Source organism: Lolium rigidum, chromosome 4, assembly GCF_022539505.1.
Source record: "Lolium rigidum isolate FL_2022 chromosome 4, APGP_CSIRO_Lrig_0.1, whole genome shotgun sequence".
In the NCBI taxonomy this organism is placed as follows: Eukaryota; Viridiplantae; Streptophyta; class Magnoliopsida; order Poales; family Poaceae; genus Lolium; species Lolium rigidum.
Window position 1 is genome coordinate 224,443,788 of NC_061511.1, and position 21,683 is coordinate 224,465,470.

The 21,683-nt window shown below is 47.4% G+C and overlaps 2 protein-coding genes across 2 annotated transcripts; one reads left to right on the forward strand and one right to left on the reverse strand.

Moving 5' to 3' along the window:
• Positions 1 to 9,873: 9,873 nt before the first annotated feature.
• Positions 9,874 to 12,169, forward strand: LOC124707153 (MACPF domain-containing protein NSL1-like). Its single transcript, XM_047238817.1, has 2 exons — positions 9,874 to 10,987; positions 11,078 to 12,169. Exons 1-2 carry the CDS (start codon positions 9,994 to 9,996, stop codon positions 11,962 to 11,964), a joined length of 1,881 nt encoding a protein of 626 aa, XP_047094773.1. The 5' UTR covers positions 9,874 to 9,993; the 3' UTR covers positions 11,965 to 12,169.
• LOC124707154 lies at positions 12,102 to 18,401 on the reverse strand. The gene is made up of 17 exons (XM_047238818.1): positions 18,305 to 18,401; positions 17,657 to 17,720; positions 17,317 to 17,425; positions 17,027 to 17,089; positions 16,286 to 16,386; positions 16,120 to 16,186; positions 15,971 to 16,042; positions 15,534 to 15,695; positions 14,611 to 14,684; positions 14,430 to 14,527; positions 13,922 to 14,029; positions 13,590 to 13,687; positions 13,369 to 13,506; positions 13,233 to 13,280; positions 12,984 to 13,098; positions 12,554 to 12,651; positions 12,102 to 12,469 (listed from the first exon to the last, which is right to left on the reverse strand). The coding sequence occupies exons 1-17, from the start codon at positions 18,381 to 18,383 to the stop codon at positions 12,380 to 12,382; spliced, it is 1,584 nt and encodes a 527-aa protein (XP_047094774.1). The 5' UTR covers positions 18,384 to 18,401; the 3' UTR covers positions 12,102 to 12,379.
• Between the last annotated feature and the right edge of the window lie 3,282 nt (positions 18,402 to 21,683).

Below are 21,683 nucleotides of genomic sequence, written 5' to 3' on the forward strand. Positions count from 1 at the left end.
TCAAGGACTTGTCGTCCTCAGACCAGGCGGAGAAGTCATGGCTGGACTCCTCCCCGGCCTCGATGGCGCGGCGGGTGTTGGCCGCGTGAACCTCCTCCGGGTTCGGCTCCGGCGTCGGCTCGCGGGAAGAGGAAGACTGGGTGGAAAGATCCGATGAGGCAGAGGAGGAAGAAGACATGGTGGCGCAGGAGGGCTTTTGGAGTGCTAATGCGAAGGGGATGCGGAAGCGAACTGTGTGGAGCGGTTAAATAAAAGGGGATATAGTGGAAATTCAATGCCACAGCAGTTTCCGAGGAAGTGGTGCCTAAAAAAAAAAACTGCCAGGTCACGCGGAGAAGTTGAGAAGGCAAGGCATCATGATGAAGGATACTGCGACGGTTCTGCCACGACATGACCCGACGAAGAAAAGCGAGTGATTTTGGAATTATCAATTCCAAAACCAGGGGGGCATGTGTTATCACCAGAATTTGACCGAGTCAGAGGTGGGCCGCGATCAAGATGGGCTTGAAGATTATATACGGAAGAAATACGTGAATCGGCCCTATATGCAAATTTTGGGCTAGTTTGCCCATGTATCTGTAATATAGTAGATTATGTGTCGGTTAGTTAGAGCTTGTCTCGTGCACGGTTGGGATTATTCCCACGTTAGAAAGTCTACGGACTATAAATATGTATCTAGGGTTTATGAAATAAACAACAACCAACGTTCACCATAAATCAATCTAGGCGCATCGCCAACTCCTTCGTCTCGAGGGTTTCTTCCGGTAAGCATCATGCTGCCTAGATCGCATCTTGCGATCTAGGCAGCACAAGCTTATTTGTTGTTCATGCGTTGCTCGTACTGAAGCCTTTTTGATGGCGAGCAACGTAGTTATCTTGGATGTGTTAGGGTTAGCATTGTTCTTCGTATCATATGCTGTCGTCGTGCAACCCTTACGCATCTAGCCTCCCTTACACCTATCTTAGGTGTAGGGGCGGCACCCCGCTTGATCATTATTTAGTAGATCCGATCCGTTACGGTTGCTCCTTGTTCTTCAAGGATTAGTTTAATATCTGCAATAGTTAGGCCTTACAAAGGGTTGGAGGATCCAGCGGCGCGTAGGGTGTCGTTTGCTAGCCCTAGACAGGATGTTCCGGGGATCAACCTCGTGTTGGTTTTTAGGCCCTGTCTAGGATCGGCTTACGATCACCGTGCGTGGCCGCGAGGCCCAATCGTGAGTAGGATGATCCGATTATGCGGTGAAAACCCCAAATCGTCGTAGATCGTTTTAGCTTTATCTTGATCAAGCAGGACCACCATATATTCGTACACCTCGTGCGAATCATGGGTGGATCGGCTCCTTGAGCCGATTCACAGGACAACCTGAGAGCCGATCGAGGCTCGTATTTAATGTTTACGTGTATGCCATGCAGGAAACTAAGCGAGGCATCTCCATCACCTTCCTGACCAGGTATAGGTCAGGTGGCACGCCCTTGCACCAGCATCGGACGTGCGTGCCGGAGTTCTTTGCGGGCCGTCGCTCGGAGGGACCAGGGCCAGCCGCAGCCCTAAGTTGTTCCCGGCTCTCCTGTGTTGCCCGTCGCTGCTCGCCGGTGGGTTTCTGACCGCAACAGCGAGCGGAAGCTAGAGCGCGGAGGTGGGCCAAGTGGGCGACGGTGCAATGGTAGGCCGGAGGTATGTGACATCCTGGCCCAAGGCTCAATAGGATTGATATGATACTCATACCAACAAGTTGGAACTTCCTTTCCATGAGCTCATTTCTAAAGAACTTTGAGGTTATTAAGCGTGCTTGGTCCGGAGCGGTTGGAGGATGGGTGACCAATTGGCACGAGTGAGGACAAAGTGCGTAGAAAAGATATGTGTTGGTATGTGGGGCCAATCTATAGGACAAAGTGCGTAGAAAACCCAGCGGTAACAAGCCCGGTCGGGGGTGACCGGGGTGTTACATTTGGTATCAGAGCCAACCCTTGTGGTTACACGGGCGTGTGCGGGTCAGGAGATCGTGCATGTGGCACATGGGTGGTGGCACCCGTCGTGGCACATGACATGGCACATGTGCCAACACTGGACGCATGGACGTGTGGCAAGAGGGGAAGTTCCTGTCTTGGGGCTAATCGACGAGGACGTCGATCTTCTAAGGTGGGATGAGTGTGACATCCTAGCCCAGGGCTCAATAGGATCGATAGGATACTCATACCAACAAGTTACATTTTTTTTTGGAAGCTCATCTCCAGAGAACTCTTAGGCTAAGCATGCTTGTCGTAGAGCGATTTGAGGATGGATGACCGACTAGGAAGTTCTTCCCGAGTGTGCACAAAGTACACAGAAAATAAATGTGATGGTCAGTGGGGCTAGTCTAGAGATCCTAGAGAGCTGCCAGGGTAACATGCCTGGCCGGGGGTGGTTGGGGTGTTACACGTTGCACAAGCTATGCTCCATTCATGGTCATGTCTATAGCGTTTGGAGCACCGCGACCTGTTTATGGAGGTGTCTACACGGTTGGAGAATACGGGGAGTGGTATTTTTAGCCTACATCGATGGCGGTGTAACCTTCGGATTGGCCCGCCTTGCCCATAGGGGTCTCTACAGTTTCTATTGAATACTTGTATTGCATTTTTTTCTATTTTTCTGTTTTTACGTTCTTGATTTGAGCGGTTGTGTGCATCCTACCTATGCAGAGGCCGGACTTAATACTTTTAAAAGGTAATAAAGCACCCTTTATCTAAACAAATGAAGAAACAAGATAATATTTGCATGGACACCATGAGGGCATATGAGGCCGAAAAGGTTTGATTAGGCTCAATATTATTTGCAATCCACAACATAAATTCATGAAAGAAAATCAGGGCATGCATCCATGCAAGATTATGTGAACTCTTCATCTTCATGGTTGTCTTTTTGAAACCGAATTGGTTCTACCAAAAAGAAAGATAATTAGATGACAACCCATTTGAATCTTGGATTAAATCCGACTCCTTTGAAATCGATCTGAACCCAGAGAAACCAATCGATGTGCTTATGTGTGCAATCGTGCATCTTCTCCTTCTTTTCGTATGGTAGGACAGTAAACAACCTGTGCGGGAACATTCACAGGTTATGACGAGGTTCGTCAACCCCCAGAATGATGGAAAGCCGATCATTGTGTCCATCCCGGAAAAAGGAACCGCCAACCAGGCCCGTATCTGGAGTATGCGCAGAGTGTGCACTCGCATAGGGCCTCCTAATATTTTAGGGCCCCGATTTTTGCAACTTAGCTGTGTTAATCCTAAGATTACATGTAAATAATCAAGTGTAGGCAATAAAAACATGTAGCACTTACTCCATTCTAGGAATCTGCACGCGCATAGAAACTTTAGTCCATCAGCAGACTCGCTGCTCACTGCTGATGACTTTAATGGTTTGGGTCCAGTTCAAGTTATTGCATGTTAATGATCCTTTTGTCTGACTTCGGTGATGGAGCGACGATGGAGGCGCGCCTTTGGCTTGTGGCATTGTCTGTATTCGTCGCTAGGTGATCTAAGTATCTATTTGTAATTTTTATTATTTTTGGGGCCAGTGGTGGATCCAGAAAAATATGAGTGGGGCAAATCAAGTGAGTGGGGGCATTTTTTGTATACATTTGCAAAATCTAAACAAATTTCAGTCAAATATGAGCAAGCACTAAATAAATTTGAAATTTGAGTGGGGGCATGCGCCCTCACTCAGATACACTAAAGTTATTTATACTACCATTGATAATTGTTAATAGATCGGTGAAATTATTGCAAAAAAAAATGCTCCATGTGTTTCACCTTGGTGCCGTCTCTTCCCCTACTCCAATGAGGAGAGATCTCCAATGAGTATATTGTATTAAAGTTTAATTTGTAGACTTATTTATCTCCTCCATTTTTATCTATAAGGCCATCGAACATTTTGAGGTAGAATTTTGATTGATAATTTAACCAGATAATATCAGTTATATGTCACCAAAAATATACCATTGGATTTATATTTGAAGATGTTTCCAACGACATATTTTTGGTGTTATATGAGACCATCATACATTTTATATCAAATTGTTAGTCAAAATTTTGGCTCGAAATACTTAGTGACCATTTATACAAAAACGGAGGGAGTATTAAAAGTGTGATTTGATATATTAAAGTAGTGTTGGACTAACGGATGATGCTTTTGCATTGGCCTAGTATCGAGCCCTAGAAAATACCGAGTATAATACATTTTATATAATTTTATATTATATGAGTTCAATTGGCGACCTAGATACCCACACACGAATAGTAAACCGGTATGGATGGAGTATTATTAAATGACTTGTTAATTAGTCTTAAAATTTGTAAAACATGGACTAAAAGTATGTTTTGGTAACTGAGTTCTACTTTTTTAGTTTCGCACCGGACCTCTGATTTCTCAGGTACGGCCCTGCTGAAAGTGCATGGAGCCCCCATGTGTGGTTTTGGTAATTAATGACAATCCCTATGGACTAATGTTTGCATTGAGTTATATTTTTAGGTGTTGTCCATAGGCAATGCTTGAACCATATGTTGGCTTCAAGGTTGCAATAAGAAGCAATTGATGAAGGATATCAAGTGTCAAGTATGTCTTGAAGATGAAGATGAAGTGAGCCCTCAAGTTACTTCAAGACATCAACATGATGAAGAATGAAGAAATGAAGTGCAAGTTCAAGATGAGCCAAACTTGAAGAGATCATATTCTTGAAGCTTGCCATGAAGAAATGAAGTGCAAGTTCAAGATGAGCCAACTCGAAGAGATCATATGCTTGAAGCTTGCCATGAAGAAATATAGTGCAAGTTCAAGGTGAGCCATCTCAAAGAGATCATTTGCTTGAAGCATGCTCTCCATATGGTGTTCATGGATATGTGAAGATGCGGCGAAGAAGAAGCTCTCCCATGATGGATTATGGGGGAGCAATCCACAAGACTTTGTCAAGCAAGCACAATCAAGAAAGGCGTTCCATCTTGTTACGGTCAAGATCGTCATCATCGAGCTCAAGTGGAATACGCAAGTATAAGGTTTGCTCTTGATAGGGTTTCTTTCTCACCGGTCTCATAGTGTAGTTGGAGACCAGTTTATAGTTTAGTTGCCGTACTATCAAGAGGGCTCTCGAGTGAGTAACTCGATCGTATCGTTCGGAGAGAGCTCAAACCTTTGCATCCTTGCATCATCTTTCTTGGTTATTATTTGGATCTTATCCATTTGATGTTTTAGAGCTTGTGTTTATTCTCATGACAAGCTCTAGTTCATCAAGAATGGTTTTTGCACGGACAACTTGTTGCATTTTCAAGGTTGGAGGTTTTACCGGTATGTCTTTTTTAGATAGGTCAAACCTTTCATCATTTATTTCTATCCTACCTTGCTGGTCTATGATGGTTCCCTGCATGATCTTGTAGAGCTTGTTACTAGCTTCGAAATGAGCCCAAGATCATCAAAATCGGAATCCGGATGCTCAAATTATGATCATTCTCGTTTTGATGTTTCTGCAGTTTTCGGGGGGCGGATAATCCGGCCCGAATACAAATATCCGGCCAAATATCCGGCCCGAGTCCAGTAAGCTCGGACGCTCAGGTCCTTAGCCGTTTTTTGACGCCAGGAGGTCCCAAACGGTCATATTCCTTTGGGAGGGGGTATATAAGATCCCCTTCTTCCTCCTTGGGCTAAAAAGGCTTCTTCCACTCTCTCTCTACTTCATTGTTGCCCTTGAGAAGCTTCCTCTCCCTCTAATCCCTCCATGATTTTTGCACCTATTTGAGGGAAAAGAGAGAGGAGATCTAGATCTACATCTTGACCAATCAAATCCCTCTCTCTGTGAGGGGAATCCACTAGATCTAGATCTTGAAGAAATTTGGTGTTCCTCCTCTTATTTTGTTCTTCCTCTCTTATTCTCCCAATAGCTTTTGTAGCTTTGTTGGAATTTGAGAGAGAAGTACTTGAGCATCTTTGTGGTGTTCTTTCCATTGCATTTGGTGCATCGGTTTGAGCTTTCCACGGTGATTCGTGGAAGTGAAAGCAAGAAGGTTGTTACTCTTGGGTTCTTGGAACCCTAGACGGATTCTAGGCCTTTGTGGCATCTTAGTGGTGTTCTTGAGGACTCCAATTAAGTTTTGGAGATTCTTCAAGGGCAAGGCCTTTGTGGCATCTTAGTGGTGTTCTTGGGGACTCCAATTAAGTTGTGGATATTTTTCAAGGGCAAGGCCTTTGTGGCATCTTAGTGGTGTTCTTGGGGACTCCAATTAAGGTGTGGAGATTCTTCAAGGGCAAGGCCTTAGTGGCAATTTATTGGGAGCCTCCAATTAAGTTGTGGAGATAGCCTCAAACTTTGTGCGGGTTCGGTGACCTCCCTAAGGTTCCATAGTGGATCGAGAACATCCCTTTTGGTGGGAATTCTCGAGGAGAATACGGTGGCCCTCGTGCATTTGGAGTGACTTGTCCTCCACACCGCTCCAACGGAGAGTAGCACTCGCAAGAGTGTGAACTTCGGCATCGTTGTCTCCGTGTCACTTCGGTTATTCCTATACCCGAGCTCTTTACTTATGCACTTTACTTGGTGATAGCCATCGTGCTTGAAGTTATATATCTTGCTATCACCTAGTTTCTTATATTGCTTAGCATAAGTTGTTGGTGCACATAGGTGAACCATAGTATATAGGCTTTGGGCTTGACAAAGTAAACGCTAGTTTTATTCCGCATTTGTTAAGCCCATATCGTAAAAGTTTTAAACCGCCTATTCACCCCCCTCTAGGCGACATCTATGTAGCACGACCTTTGGCGACCGCGTCAGTCGTCGCCGACTCGCAGCCCCAACCGCACGTCACTGCACTGACGCGTCCTTCACCAGCCACCCCCCACGGTTTCAAGCCCCACCTGAAAATTGAGATGTGATTGGGTGCTCCCTTGCATGAATGACATCGACCTCATGGCCGGATCGGAGAGTCAAACTCTACTTCTCTAGAGCTTATTAAAGAATGTTTCGAAGTAGTAGCGAGCTTAAATCTCAGCAAAAGAAAATTTGGAAGTCCCTCAGCCAACCTCCAGCCTTAGTCACTAGGTCATGTTTTTTTTTGAACAGGAGAGGTCCCGAAGGACCTAGAGCTTCATTATCAGCGGTGGAGTTACAATTACACAAAGGGTCATGAAGAAAAGAAAAATTACAAACCGACCCAAACTTTTTGCACTAAGGCCCTTTGACCAGCGCGAGAAAACACGATCAAGGCCAGCTCCAAAATCACCACCGTCGAACTCGTCGGAGCCAACCTCCACGCCGCTGGGGACGAAACCACTTGGGGCATGGAGACGGGAGCTAACTCCGATGATGCTGATCAGCCTCCGTCTAGATGATTGGAGGTTGAAGAAGCCCTGCAGACGACGAACAAGCGTCGACTCAGGATGGAGGGGCCGCCCTACGGCCAAGAAAGACGGCGATAGTGGCGCCGTAGAAATCCTCCAAGGGTGGAGGGGCCGCCCTTCGGCCATCAGATACGGCGACAGCGGCGCCGTGAGAAACCTCCGACGAGAAGCCTGCAAACTCCCCTGCTGCGGACGCAGCGGGCAGATACGAACAACGCACGCCTCAACCTCTCCTCCGCCACCACCACGATGACGAGAGAGGAGGGAGCCACCGCTGCATCGGCTGCCGCCAGATCCACCCGACCTCCACACCGTCGATGCCGTAGACGAAGCCCAGTAGAGCTTCTCCCCCTCGCCTCCACGGCAGTCCAGGAGAAATTCCAATGAACTGTAGCCCTCAACCCAGCGCCCCTCCTCCTCGCCGCCACGGCCGGCCAGGAGGAGATCCACGTCGAGGATCTCGTGCATCTTGATGCGGTAGACGACCAAAATTTTATTGAAGGAGACTGTGGTCTCCTTCTCCGCCGCCAGCTCTGACCGGAGGAGCAGAAGCAGCAGAGAGATACACCCTAGGAAGCTCCGGATCTGGCCGCCATGGACCCGAGCTATGCTCCAACTACCGGGCATAGAGCACAAAACTAACCTAACCCTAGACCTATCTACTCCGGCGCCCCTCCTAGCCCATCTCCGGCCGGCTAATCCGGCGGAGAGGGCATCGGAGAGGCCCGTGCGGCGGCGACGGGCACTCAGGAACTGTTCACTCTTGAGAGCTGAGAGGGGGGGGGGGGGAGAGACTAGGTCATGTTAAAGTCCCAAAAGACACACATTCTGCATTAAACTAGGTGTGTATGTTTTTAGATAAAAGGCTTTAAGTAACAAAAAAAATAACAACCATGTCCCTAAATTTAACAAGAAACACTCTATGGATGACCACAGAAAACGCGATCGAGTTCAAGCGCACAACCCAAGATCTGCCATTGGTCGCAACTGTCTTTGTCACCGCGCTGAGGCAGAGGAAGATCCTTCTAGAACGGAGGAAGACCCATCTTGAGCCGAGCTCAAGCATGATGAGGCCAATCCTATGGCCGTTGAAAGTTCATGGAGTTCCATGTGCGGTTTGGTAACTAATGACAATTTTTATGGACGAATGTTTTGCATTGAGTTTCACTTATAGCATTTGTCCATACGCAATGCTTGAACTATATGTTAACTTTAAAGGCGCAAGAAGAAGCAAATGAAGAAGACCAAGTGACAAGTATGTCTTGAAGAAGATGGAGTGAGATCTCATGTGCATCTACAAGACATCAACATAATGAAGAAAGAAAAAATAGTGTGCATTGTAGAAGATATATGAAGATGGAGCTTGCCATCCAAATCGTGATCATGGGTATATAAAGATATGCCGAAGAAGTTCTCCCATGATGAACTATGGGGAGCAATCCACAAGACTTTATCGAGCAAGCACAATCAAGAAAAGTGATACATCTTGAAGCAGTAAAGATCTTCATCATCTAACTCAAGTGAAATGCGAAATGTTAAACTTTGTTCTTGAAAGGATTTCTCTTTTATCGGTCTCTTGTTGTTGGGAGACCGGATTCATAGGATAGTTGGTCATACTATCAAGGGGGCTCTCAAATGAGTAACTTGATCATATAGTTTGGAGAGAGCTTACGCCCTGCATGTTGTGCGTCAACTTTATTAGTTATTCTTGATTCTTATCCATGTGATATTTTAGAGTTTGTGTTTTCTCACGATAAGCTCTAGCTCATCCAAAATAGATTTCTATGAAATATTTGTTCCGTTTTCGATATTGGACTTTTTCCCGATTCTTCGTATTAAGAGGTTCCATCTCTTAATTCATGGAAAAAAATCTATCACACTTATTTATATAAATAAGTGGGATATATTTCATTAATCGAAATACATGAAGTAACACATGTGAAAACTAAAAGACAAACTAAAATAAAATGATTATCATGAATTTGCATAGAAAATCCTAAATAATCGAGAAATACAAAACAATCTCTAGGCAATCACCATAGCCAGCAGCCACCGTCCAACTCCAACGCCGCCGAGACGGACACCGGAAGAGAAGTTAAACCTCTACAATTGCAAGATCTAAAAAAGCATGCACAGCAACGACACACATATCGCTATGGCATGTCGATCCTACAGGAAACTGTTCTTTTCTATTCCCTCGTTTCGACAATTATCAGAAGAACTAAAATTTGTACGTACTGTATTTGTATTCGGCAAAACGGATCAACTGTCTCCCTCCGCGTTTGTTGACCGGTACCCGCGTCTCCCGGAAAATCTTCTTCATTCCGTGGCGAAAACGACCAGCTCCCAAGACCCAGTCAGCTTCCCGCCCGCACGTCACTCACCTCGAGTGTCTCAGCCGGCGCCTTGACTCCACGCCGGCCGTCGCCATCGACCTGCAGCTTTCGCTCGCTCCCACACGACAAAGACACCACGACCGCCGTGAGCTGCCTGCTCGGAGACGACGACCCCACGCCACGCTACGAGCTTCTCTCGTCTCTACCTCTGACCGGCCGGTGGTGGCCAGTTTATAATGCGCGCGCGCACCATTGGGACACATTAACCCAGGAGCTCAGTTTATAACGACGACGATGATGATGATGGCGGACCCAGCTTCCGCTCGCCCGCCGTCGGCGCAGGACGCGGCCGAGGCCGCCGTGCGCGCGGTCGGGTGCGGCTACGACCTCACCGACGACCTGCGCCTCTTCCGCGCCAAGCTGTCCCCGGGACGCCTCCTCAACCTATCCCCCTCCGGCGCCTCATCCAGCACGCGAGACCTCTCCCTCCCGGGCGGCGCCGTGGTGCGGGACGCGCCCGCGGGCGTCGTCGCCGACAAGGGCGAGCGCGCGCGGTTCCGGTCCGACGCGCTGCCCTTCGCGCAGATGGCGGAGCAGCTGAACCAGTCGCTGCTCTCCCTGCCGCCGGGCACCAAGATCCCGTCCGGCCCCTTCAACGCCATGTTCGACTACCGCGGCTGCTGGCAGCGCGACGCCGCCGCCACGCGGACGCTCTGCTTCGACACCCGCCTCGTCGAGCTCTACGCCGTCGAGGCGCCCCGCGCCGCCCTCCGCGAGGAGGTCGCGCGCGACGTCCCGCAGCTCTGGGACCCCGCCGCGCTCGCCGCCTTCATCGACCGGTACGGCACGCACGTCGTCGTCGGGGTCAGGATGGGCGGCAAGGACGTCGTCTGCGTCAAGCAGCTCCGCGGCTCCGCCCTCGCGCCGCGCGACGTGCAGGCCAGGCTCAAGAAGCTCGCCGACGACGTGTTCACCCAGGATCGCCGCCGGGAGAGCTCTTCCGGTGCCAAGACGAAGAGCGGCGGGTCGTCACGACGCGCGGTTCCCGGCCCTGGCTCCGCTGCCTGGCGCGCGTTCAGGTCGCCCGTGGTCTTCAACAAGGACGACGTCGTCGGCATCCACGTCAGGCGAGGCGGCGTCGACGACGGGCAGAGCCACGACGAGTGGCTCACCACGGTCGCCGCCTCCCCCGACGTCGTCTCGATGGCCTTCGTGCCCATCACCTCCCTCCTCTCCGGCGTCGCCGGCCGCGGCTTCCTCAACCACGCCGTCAATCTCTACCTCAGATGTAACCATCTGCGCGCCACGCCCCACCCTGATTTTTGTCGTCCTCTGTTATTATGCGTTTCTCATCATTTTCATTTGGGATCGTCGTCAGACAAGCCGCCGATCGAGGAGCTGGAGCAGTTCCTGGAGTTCCAGGTGCCGCGGCAGTGGGCGCCGGAGTTCGGCGAGCTGCCTCTGACGCTCGGCCCGCAGAGGAAGAAGAGGAGGAACAGCCTGCCGTCGCTCCAGTTCACGCTCATGGGGCCCAAGCTCCGCGTCAACACCACCAAGGTCGGCTCCGGTGGCCGGCCGGTGACCGGCATCCGGCTGTTCCTGGAGGGCAAGAAGAACAGCCAGCTGGGCGTGCACCTGCAGCACCTGTCGGCCTCGCCGAGCGCGATCACCGTCGTCACGGGCGACGCGGTCTCCGCCGGCGCCGGCGTCGCAGAGGTGAACGAGCGCGCGTACTACGAGCCGGTCAGGTCGCCGCTGCTGACGCACGCGTGCACGGCGCCGGTGCAGCACAACGGGGCGCGCATCGACGACTGCGCGGCCGTGGTCACCGCGGCCTGGCTGGAGGTGCGCGAGGCGTGCCTCAAGAAGGTGCTCTTCCTGCGGCTCGGCTTCTCGGGCGTGGCGCGCACCAAGATACGGCGGTCGGAATGGGACGGGCCGCTCGCCGTCGCCCGGAAGTCGGGCTCGGTGTCGGCGATGCTCAGCGCGGCGCTGTCTGGTTCCATCGCCGCGGCGGCGAAGACAGAATCGCCGGAGGGGAAGGTGGAAGTGAACTCGGCCGTGTTCCCCAAGGGACCGCCGGTGCCACTGCCAGTGCAGAGGATGGCGAAATACATTGACACCACGGAGGTGACACGGGGCCCCGACGACCTGCCGGGGTACTGGGTGGTCACCGGCGCCAAGCTCTGCGTGGAAGGCGGCAAGATCGCACTCAAGGCCAAGTACTCGCTGCTCGTCTCGGTGCCAGAGGACGACGATGCGTGAGGCTCTCTGCCGCTTAGTTGTGGATATGTTGTACAGGCAACAATGCTCTTGTAAATCAGGACCAGTTTGTGAGTCTCAGAAAGGAACAGATGAGCTACAGATAGAGCGGTAGAAAATATACATTTTGAACAGGACAATAGGGAGCAATGGTGTTTCTCTTTGTCTGGCATTCCATTGCAAAATACAGGATTCCTTTTAGATTTTACTTATCCCTCCATCGCACGTTTATATTACAAAAAAAAAAAACCGAACCGGAGAACCTGAATCTCTGATACTATCCTCGTTACACAAGTTCAGTTGCCGCACTAAAACACATGTGCTTCTAGTGTATCCGCGAGACCGGAGCAAGCGTTGCATCAAGAACAGAGGGTACACAGTTTCTCAGGGTTGGTGTAGCTGAAGAGTTAGGGCAAACTTAAAACCTCTGCATGGTATCAACCACCGGCTGAGCCTCCACACGCTTCCTCTCCAAAAGATAAGGACCTCTTCTAACCGCTTCACTCAGCTGCAGCAAGAGGCATTTGTTTCGTTGGTCAACAATAATGTTTCAGACAGCAAAAATCAGCAGATAAAAGAACTGGGAGCATACCTTTCCAATGAGTTCAGAAAGACTCGATTCATGGAGAAGGTGGGACGATGACAAGGCCTTGTTGATTGCCACACAACAAGCATAACGCTCTTCCATGCCTATGATCAAGAAGACAAGAACAGATGTTCATCAAAACAGTTCATACAGTAAGCACAGCATAGCATTGTTCATGACTGAGAAGACAGTTGGACATTGCTAAACATCATATCAAACACTGGAGCAAGAGAAGTTGAGGGTTAGATCATGTGTAAGCACGACGGCAAGGACGGTTAACTCCAGCTCAATTATGCTAAACGGAATACAACAGCCCCACCACAATTGGCGATAACATTTTTCTTTTGCTTAGAAATGGCAGATGTATGATTCTGTAAGAAATGTCACATCTATAATTACTGCATTATTAGCACTAGAAGTACTACTAGTTGCTTACCAAGTTTTGTTGTATCCATTGTTGGATCAGTAACAACTCTGATTATCTCTGGCTTTGAGCAAACTTCCCTTAGGCCCCATTCTCGGACAACCAGTCCTGACAGTACTCTATAGCCCTGCAAACATTCAACGAAATGCAATCAGTACAATGAGCATAGTCAACCTGATTAAACAAAGCGTAACTCAGCAATGACGGATACAGAAAAAGATATCCAATTACAACTAAACTCAACAAGCAAGAACTGCTTACAGCTATCCGAATATCTGGATCTTGCTGTAGAACTGATAGAAGAAGAGCCTGGCAAGCCAATAAAACAAACCGGTATAAAAATTATAATCACATGAGGTGCGGAAGGTAATACTAGAGAAATTGTAGTTGCCCTTACTGAAGGAGTTAATTTTGGACTGTTTGATGCTACAATATAGACTAAGCGCTTCAGGCGTTCTTCTGCTTGATCATCCAATTTCATCTGGTCTTCTTGTCGATCAACGCCACATATGCTTCCAAAGGCATGCAAAGCAGCCTGAAAGGTGTACACGATCACTACTACGAGTAATAGTTTCTGGAAACTTTGCCAATAACAAAAATGTTAGTAGATGAACTTACGAGCTGTTTGCCTCTGCCCTGTCGATCAAAGGATAACTCTACCACATGTTTGGCAACATTTGATGAATCAGTGAACAACAAACTTGCTCCTTGAGTTGCTAGTTCCCCAACAGAGCCAGACAAACAAACAGTATGTCAGAATCATGAAATTAAGTGTTCTGGTTAGTGAGACCACTGTCAAACAGATAAAGGTTTTACTGAAACTGTTTCAGCACATAAGAAAATGATAGGAAAGAAATACTCCCTCGGTCCCAAATTCGTTTATTGTCTAGATACATGCATATCTAGATAATGAACTAACTTGGGACGGAGGCAGTAGAACCATAACTTACTTGAACCAATTAGACCTAGAGTCTCCAATGTGCTCTCAATTTCATCAGTATTTTGACTTTCCTCCATCCTGAATATTCTGTCTATGGCCAAGAGCAGGTTCATAACACCTAACATCAAGAAATCTTGATTAGAATTTCATTTTAGTACCTTTTTTACAGAATCCCAACAGAGGTACCCTTTGCCCTGATAATATCAAGATGCATTCCGATTTAAGGTACCAGCAATGACCCAACAAATTAGTTATCAGTGTTTATCATAAATTAGAACAAAAGTTGTGTTCGGAATCATGTTTTTGTTTTTTTGTTTTTGGAGAAGCTGTTCACGAATTATTAATTTAGGAATACACTCTATTTAGCAGAGTACATACAAACAAACAAACAAAAAGCAGAGGAGAACATGCTTTAGATCATATAATGATTAATAATCCACACTATTCAAAATTTCCAACAATATAAGTAAAATATTTAGCAGACCAATAAACTTAGCTGCAAGAAAAATCATGCTTACAAGATTGATCTATAGTCATAAAAGCATCAGCTGAAGAAAGAAGTCTCCCACTGATCAATGATGCCCTTGACCGTACAACAGGATCAGTTGAGGAATCGCTGCAAGGACCAAAGATATACAGCATTGAGTAGCTAAATGACAAGAAAGGTAAACCACAAATATGGAGGCAGTAGTTGAGTACTTGATCACATCAGTTATGTGTTGAAGCAAACTGTTCTTCAGCAAGAAGATATTGCTGTGAGGGTGTTCCGCGAGCTGCAATACAAGTAAAGGCATAATTAGTAACATCTATAGTTTACCTCAGACAATCCACAATCTTGCATTCTTTTTTTAATGCACACAATCTTGCATTCCTAGTTCTCTATCATCAACAATTACATAACAGAAACCTTGTAATCGCTACGTATTGGTTGCAGTTTGACCAGTAATGAAATTGGTTTCACTAACATGTGCTAGATAACAAATACTAGTGTAAGATCAGGCAAATGAAGAGATAAAGTAAGAAAAAATGAAGAGATAAAGTAAGACATAATACAACAAAAAAAATCTCCCACCAAACATGGATGTAGAAGACTTCTGACTATGGACTTGTGGCACAGAGTTACTGCCTCGATTCAAAGAAATTACATGATCCTCAAATAGTCCCTCCGAACAAACATAAACTGAAGAGGCTTTCGGTAGCACACTTGAAATGGCTCAGCATTAGACGATCTCTACATATGGTAGCTGGTTTGTCTAGCTTAGCTTGTTTAGGGGTATCTCATCTAATTTTTCTTCTCTTGACTATGCATTTTTTTTGCATTTTAATCAGTAAGATTATCCAGCAGAAGGGGCGAATCCTTTCTATTAATCCAACTACATAATGACACAACCAGAAATAACCTTGTTCTGCAAGAAATATAGCATGCGTCACTTGCTTTAATATGTCTAGCTTTTGTAGTAGAACTATAGGGAAAAACTCTGTTCTTACTTCTTACAGAAACTAGGCTAATAGATACATACATCCTTTTCTCAGGAAAATAGAGATGGATAAATCAAGTGATAGAAAGGGAAAATGAGAAGGCAATCCAACTAAGACATATTATTACATATACATAGTATTACCTCATAGAGGACCTCTAGTGCGCTCAGGGTCTTAAGCATATCTTTTCTATCTTTTATCTCGGCCTCAAACAAGCTGAGAAGGTTTGAGTCACGAATTGCAGTAGCAGTAGAACTTGACACAGCAAAGAGCTTAGCTATCAAAGATAGAATGCGAATCCGTGCCTGCAAAGAAAAGGGACATGAACAACACCTTAAACAGGTTTTACAGAACGATAATAATAGCATCTAGTACGACATAAATAAGGTTCATTCTGTATCCCACTAACTATTTTGTATCTGAACACACATAAGTAGTCTGCCAGTATTAACAAACAGTTCTGTCAAACTACTTTAGTCATTACTACATGTACATGCATGCAGACTGCCATCGGCCAAAGGGTCAGGTATCAATTGTTCTACAGAAATGACTTAATAATGGTGGATTTTGGAAACCATACCATTGAGGATGACTGAGCTGCCACTTTGTCGAGTTGCAAAGATCCTTGACCTTCTGGTGGAAATATGATATCCTGAAATCAAAAAAAAAAAAAAAATTAGCATCCATTATCCACAGTTAGAGCAACATGCAAACAAATATTATACTCACAATTCCTTTAGGAATTTCTGCTAGGCGCTTTATGGTATCCAAAGTAATTGCTGAGATCTCTTCATCTCTACAGAAAGCGAACACAATTAATAAAAAATAAATATCCAAGCATAGTGCATGTCATGGGACATGGATTTTCGGATATAGTTTGTGATAATAAGAATACCCCTCAATCAAACAGTTGACCAGAAGAGGGTACAGATTATGCTGTACAAATGTGTCCACAGCCACAGCACTATCTCCAGCCTTGTCAAGAAGATGTAACACCTGGTACAGAACTTGAGAGTGAGTCTGAAGACAATGGTCAAACAAATATTGCAGAAGATATTATTTGAAAGAGGTGTTAAAACTAGCATGCCAGTGGTTATTGTACACAATGATAAGCATTGTGGATGAAATGGATTTGCCAGAGTTGATTATGTTTGCACAAAACATTCAATTTGGCGGTGAGAGTAGAGGGCAAATGAGTTGAAACCAGTTTCAACTTAAATTGAACCCTTTTCCCCCTCTAACAAGCATTGAAATTTGTATCATTTGTATTAGAAAAAACACCGAAAGGCGCAAAGTACATGGTCAGGACCAAAACAAAACTTCCTGCTGCTATACAAAAAGACAAAGAGAAGGATAAACAGAGCAAAATAGCAGGCAACTAAGCTAAATCAGTAAGCTGAGCATACTTAAAAGTTAAACAATAGAAGGTACACAACTGGACAGGAATTGTGCTTTTACACACTTTCCGTGTCAACTGTCAAGACAGCAAACAGATGAGATGAAGTACTATTTCCGATTTGAAGAACCAATAGGTACCATATTTTCTATATGACCTAAACGAAGATAGAAGTTACAATTAAGGAAAGCAAGGAAACCACATCCATATAAGGCATCTGCTAATAGTCAGGATACATACAGCTTTGCAGGCCAACTGTCTGATATTCTTTGAGTTTGCGAGCAGCCCAGCTTGAATAAACTCCTGAAAGATCACATTATAACTCTGTGTTTAGATAACCAGGTGTGTGCAACTACAAGAGTCTTACCAACAAGAGAATTGATAAACGAAAATGCAGACAGTACATCAATATGTCGATCACTTTGTAAGATGTTCAAAAAACTACAAGTACGCATATAAAGGTAAGAGGTGTAGTTGGACATGTATAAAGTATAAAGTAAAAGCTACCGGAGACAGCAAGTTACACATACACCATAGCTTGGCAGAAGTGATGCTCCATATGTAGAAGAAAAAACTTTGTCCAAGCATGCTGCAAGAGTTTCAATCGTCCCAGGTACATCTGCCTGACTCTGCAATGCGCTGCAGGAGCAAGACAAATCAAAACAGCGGTCACGATAATCCACATAAATGGGGGCAACAGAGAAAATTCTTCATGGCATTTGCGGAACAGGGATTTCAACGGAACGACTTGAGCAGGACAGCGCTATTTTGCCAGAGAGAGGCAGATTACAAACAAACAAACAAACATTTTTAGAGAAAATTACATGAACCTGAAACTGTTGGGTGGAATGGAAGGAAAACGAAACTTACCCTAGCAGCTTAGGCAGAGGGAACTGTTCCAGGAACTGCCTGACAGTGTCATCACCATGAACTCCTACAGGAAAAAAGGGAAATAGTGAGTAGTCAGTACCTGGCAGAAAACTGACTAACTGATGCCTTCTCGAAATGCAACTATGCAACTAGAGGGATCCAACTCTAAGGGCACCACCTAGACCTAGGTTCACACTTCACAGACCCATTCATTAATTTGGTGGGGGGAGGAATTAATCCCCATTGACATTGGATATGGAAAAACAAAAGCACCCGCAGCTATACTGGAAATTCGACTAGCATTAGGATGGAATTATTAGTAGTCCAGCTCGTATAATCTAAGCCCCGGGGCACCGAATTAGAAACGCCGCATCGGGATGCACGATCACTAAGACAACCGCGGCATAAACATTCGACCGGGGAAACCAGGATCCCCTACCACCAGGCCCCAGCCCTACCGAGATCGCAATTGCTCGTCCTTTCCACGGTCCGAGGCGAGCAAACAAACGTAGAACACCCCGACTACAGGAGAGGGGTCCCGGGGAACAGCGCGGTGGAGGAAATGATCCGATAGGTCCGATTCGACTGGATGCGGCGGGGCAAGGCTAAAAGGGGGGAGGAAGCCGGGGAAGAGGGAGTGTTGCGGACCTGGGTAGGAGCCGAAGTCGTCCGCCGCCCGGAACAGGGCGTCCAGGTCGCCGGTCTCCATCGCCGCCGCGGGGTCCATGTGCTGCTGCTGCTCTCCGCCGCGCGCTCGCTCGCTCTGGGTTTTGGGGAAAAGCCTTTGGCTTGGGAACGAAGTTGAACAGCGGGGCACAAGGGAACAAGTGGTGGGCCAGACGATCCCGGGCCCCGCTGCCGACCTCGCGGAGTGTGTGTCTATCCGGAAGCTGATCGAGCCGACGATACGTGGCGTGGCGTGCCATAGTATCCAGCAGTTCTTTTTTTTTCTCTCAACGAACGATCAGAGCATCTCCACGGGTGGCTCCCACACCGACGCCTCTCATATGCAAGTCTCGATAGAATTTGAAACTTAAACTGAAAATTTTAAAATAAAATTCAAACGAACTTTATACAAAACTAACTCAAATTTAAACTAAAAAACTAAAAAAACATCTAGCGGCGTCGTGAGTCGAAGGCGTTGAAGTCCAGGTCATCGCCATCGTCGCCGCCATCGCTGGATGGACCGAAGGACCAATCGTCGTCGACGACGACCTTCTCCTCCTTTGGCGCCGGCAGCTCAGAAGGCCCGGCAAGGTTGAGGTTGATAAAGTTGGCGTCGTGGTCCCTGGTGGACCACACCACCGCCTACCGCGGGTCCATCGCGATCTGCCAGTAGTCCTAATCGACGGAGCGGCTGACGATAAAGTTCTGGCCGGGGAACTCCTCTAGGTCGTCACGGCCACGGAGGGCCACCTGCGCCTCCGCCTCCATCTCCCACCATTGCTTCTTCTTCACCGGCGGAAGTGGTGGCGAGGCCGCGGCGTCCTCCTCCTTGAGGCGGCGGCGATGGCACAACCCCGTCGTCCGATTGGCAGGAGCAGAGGACGCGCGCCTCGCCCCGTCGCGGATGACGATGCCTCTGGAAGGAGGCGCGGGCGCGGCCGAGCGCGTGCGGTCGATGGCTGATGACGATCCGGCGCGCGAGCTTCCGGACACCGCGGTCCTTTCTGATGCCCTCTGCAGAGTCGGCGCCGCCGGCGCCATGCACGCCGCATGCGGGAAGTACATTGGGTCGCGTGGCCTGTCGCCGCGGACGCGCATTGAAGACGCGTGGGTAAGGTAGGTGGACGCCGTGTGGTCAGTCGCTGCCCTCATCGCCGCTTGGGTTTCCCCGCAGGAAGCCATTAACACCGACGACCAACCTTCCCGTATCGTTTTTATTGGGCTCGAAAAAGCGCCGGCGCTATTTGAGGTGCACCGGTGTGAGCCCATTTTCGGTGCCGGCCCCCAAAACGCTATCGAATCACTGGTGTAGATGCTCTCAACTTCTTTGTTTTTAAGTTATTATAAAGCAAAGTATTGAACACACTAAATACAAGCGATAAAGATCCTCGATCAAACTAGAAGTGACAATAAAATTTATCCAAGTTGGCACCACAAGATTCAAATTCACAGAAGATGAAACTTACCCAAACTACATTAAACTTTAAGGGTGTGCAAACGGATCGGATGCAGATCGTATAGTGCCTTTCCCATATCAGTTTATATATCTACACTACTTAAAAAGGAGGAAGGTGTTCCTTATTCTGCCAATACGTCCAACCTTTGGTCGTCCTTTAGTCGCATCGTCGTCGCGCTTCGTCGTCCACGTGGGCCAGCCCAATTAAAACCTGGGCTTCTTCGGCCGTGACCTTCGCTCCCTTCCCAAACCTCGCCCGAAATAATCGCTCTCACCCCGCGACGACATGACTTTGGCGGCGGCGCAGCTACCTCCACCTCCTTCGAACGGTGGAACACAACCCCAGAGCCCGGGCCTTCCCCGACCGTGACGTCGCCGCGCTCGCCTCCCGTTCCTCGGCCCTGGTTCCTCTCGCTCGTGACTTCAGCGCTGCCGCAGACTTCCGCAGGGCTGTTCTCGGTCGTTCGACACCAACTCCCTCGTCTGGATCAGCGCCTGTTCGGTTCCGCTCGCCTCAAGTTTCAACGACATGTTGCTGACGACGCCTGCCATGCCCTTGCGGGAGGAGGGATACGAGCGGAAGGGGCCGTCCGGTCCCGGAGACGACGACTACCATCTCCATCGCCCGGCAAGGTTACACTGTATGCCCGACCCCCTTCCTCTCCCTCGGTTCTGCATCACAACACAGGTTGTCCCTCCCCAGACGACCTCGAGCAACCAAGACAACTCTGGTCCTGGATGGGGGCAAGTCTCTCTCTCTCTCTCTCGATCTAATGGATTTGCAGCGAAAAGCCCCTCTTCTGATTCCTAAATGTCACTAATCATTCGGTTTGATTCCTGTGCTATTCCAAAGCCTTCTGCCCTCTACCTGTTTGGTGTTAAGATCTCTTTGGTATTTATCTGATTTTTCAATTTAAATGACATGTGGATCCAGGAATTGAATATTGCTACAAAGTACTAAAGATGCTGAAATTTTGGCACCCGTTTGTGAGACAAGGGGAAACAGGCTGGGCGTCGGTTGGTAGTTGTCTGGTGGTGCATGGAAGTAAACTCTTAAATTGCATAATAGCTTAATGTCGACATTTTTTTCCCGTTTTGCTGGGTCTCAAGAGGAAGAAAACCCATCTCTGAATGAGCAGTTGAGAACCACCTGTTATTTGGGTTTCTTCTCTGTGAGTGCATCAAACCAGCTTATTTCTTGAACTTATACATTAGAGATAGATGACTAGATTCATTTTGTATGAGACATTCAAGAATTGTCTTCTGTGGCCTTATGGGACAATCAAGTTCGTTTGCCTGGATCTTATTGTGTGAACTCTTGAAGACATACATCAAGCTTCAGTAAGAAAATTTCCATACTCTAGCAACAACTTGCTTTCTTGCAACCTGAAATCCTCTTGGGGAACAAAAATTTCAGAAGCCACACATTTCGGTGGAGGAAAAATTCCAGAAGCCAAATTGTGCAGCATCATAGGTAAACGTGCATATCTCATTAGCTTTTATTCTTTTGAAGCATTCTGAAACCCTCCAAAGTCGCACTATTCTGTTCACAACATCATATGGCTATTTGCAGGCGAGTTCAAAAGCAGTCCGTTGCAACACCATAGAGGGTTTGAATGGAAACAAATATTGGTTTTCCATTTTTTGTACTTTTGCCATGTGAGAACTGCAGATTGATTTTCAGAATGAGGCGAACTATACCTCCGACATGCTCCAAGAGATACAGTGCCGTTCTTGCACTGCCACTCTGGTGAGTCCACTCACAACCAACATGTTTCCGTCGGATTCCCATTTGGAAGCGCCCAACAAGTGTTTTCTTGTCTTTGCGATTCATTTGTTTAGAAACCTGATGGTTTATCTAGAATATATGAAATTCTGGACAGCCATCTCGATATGACCATGAGA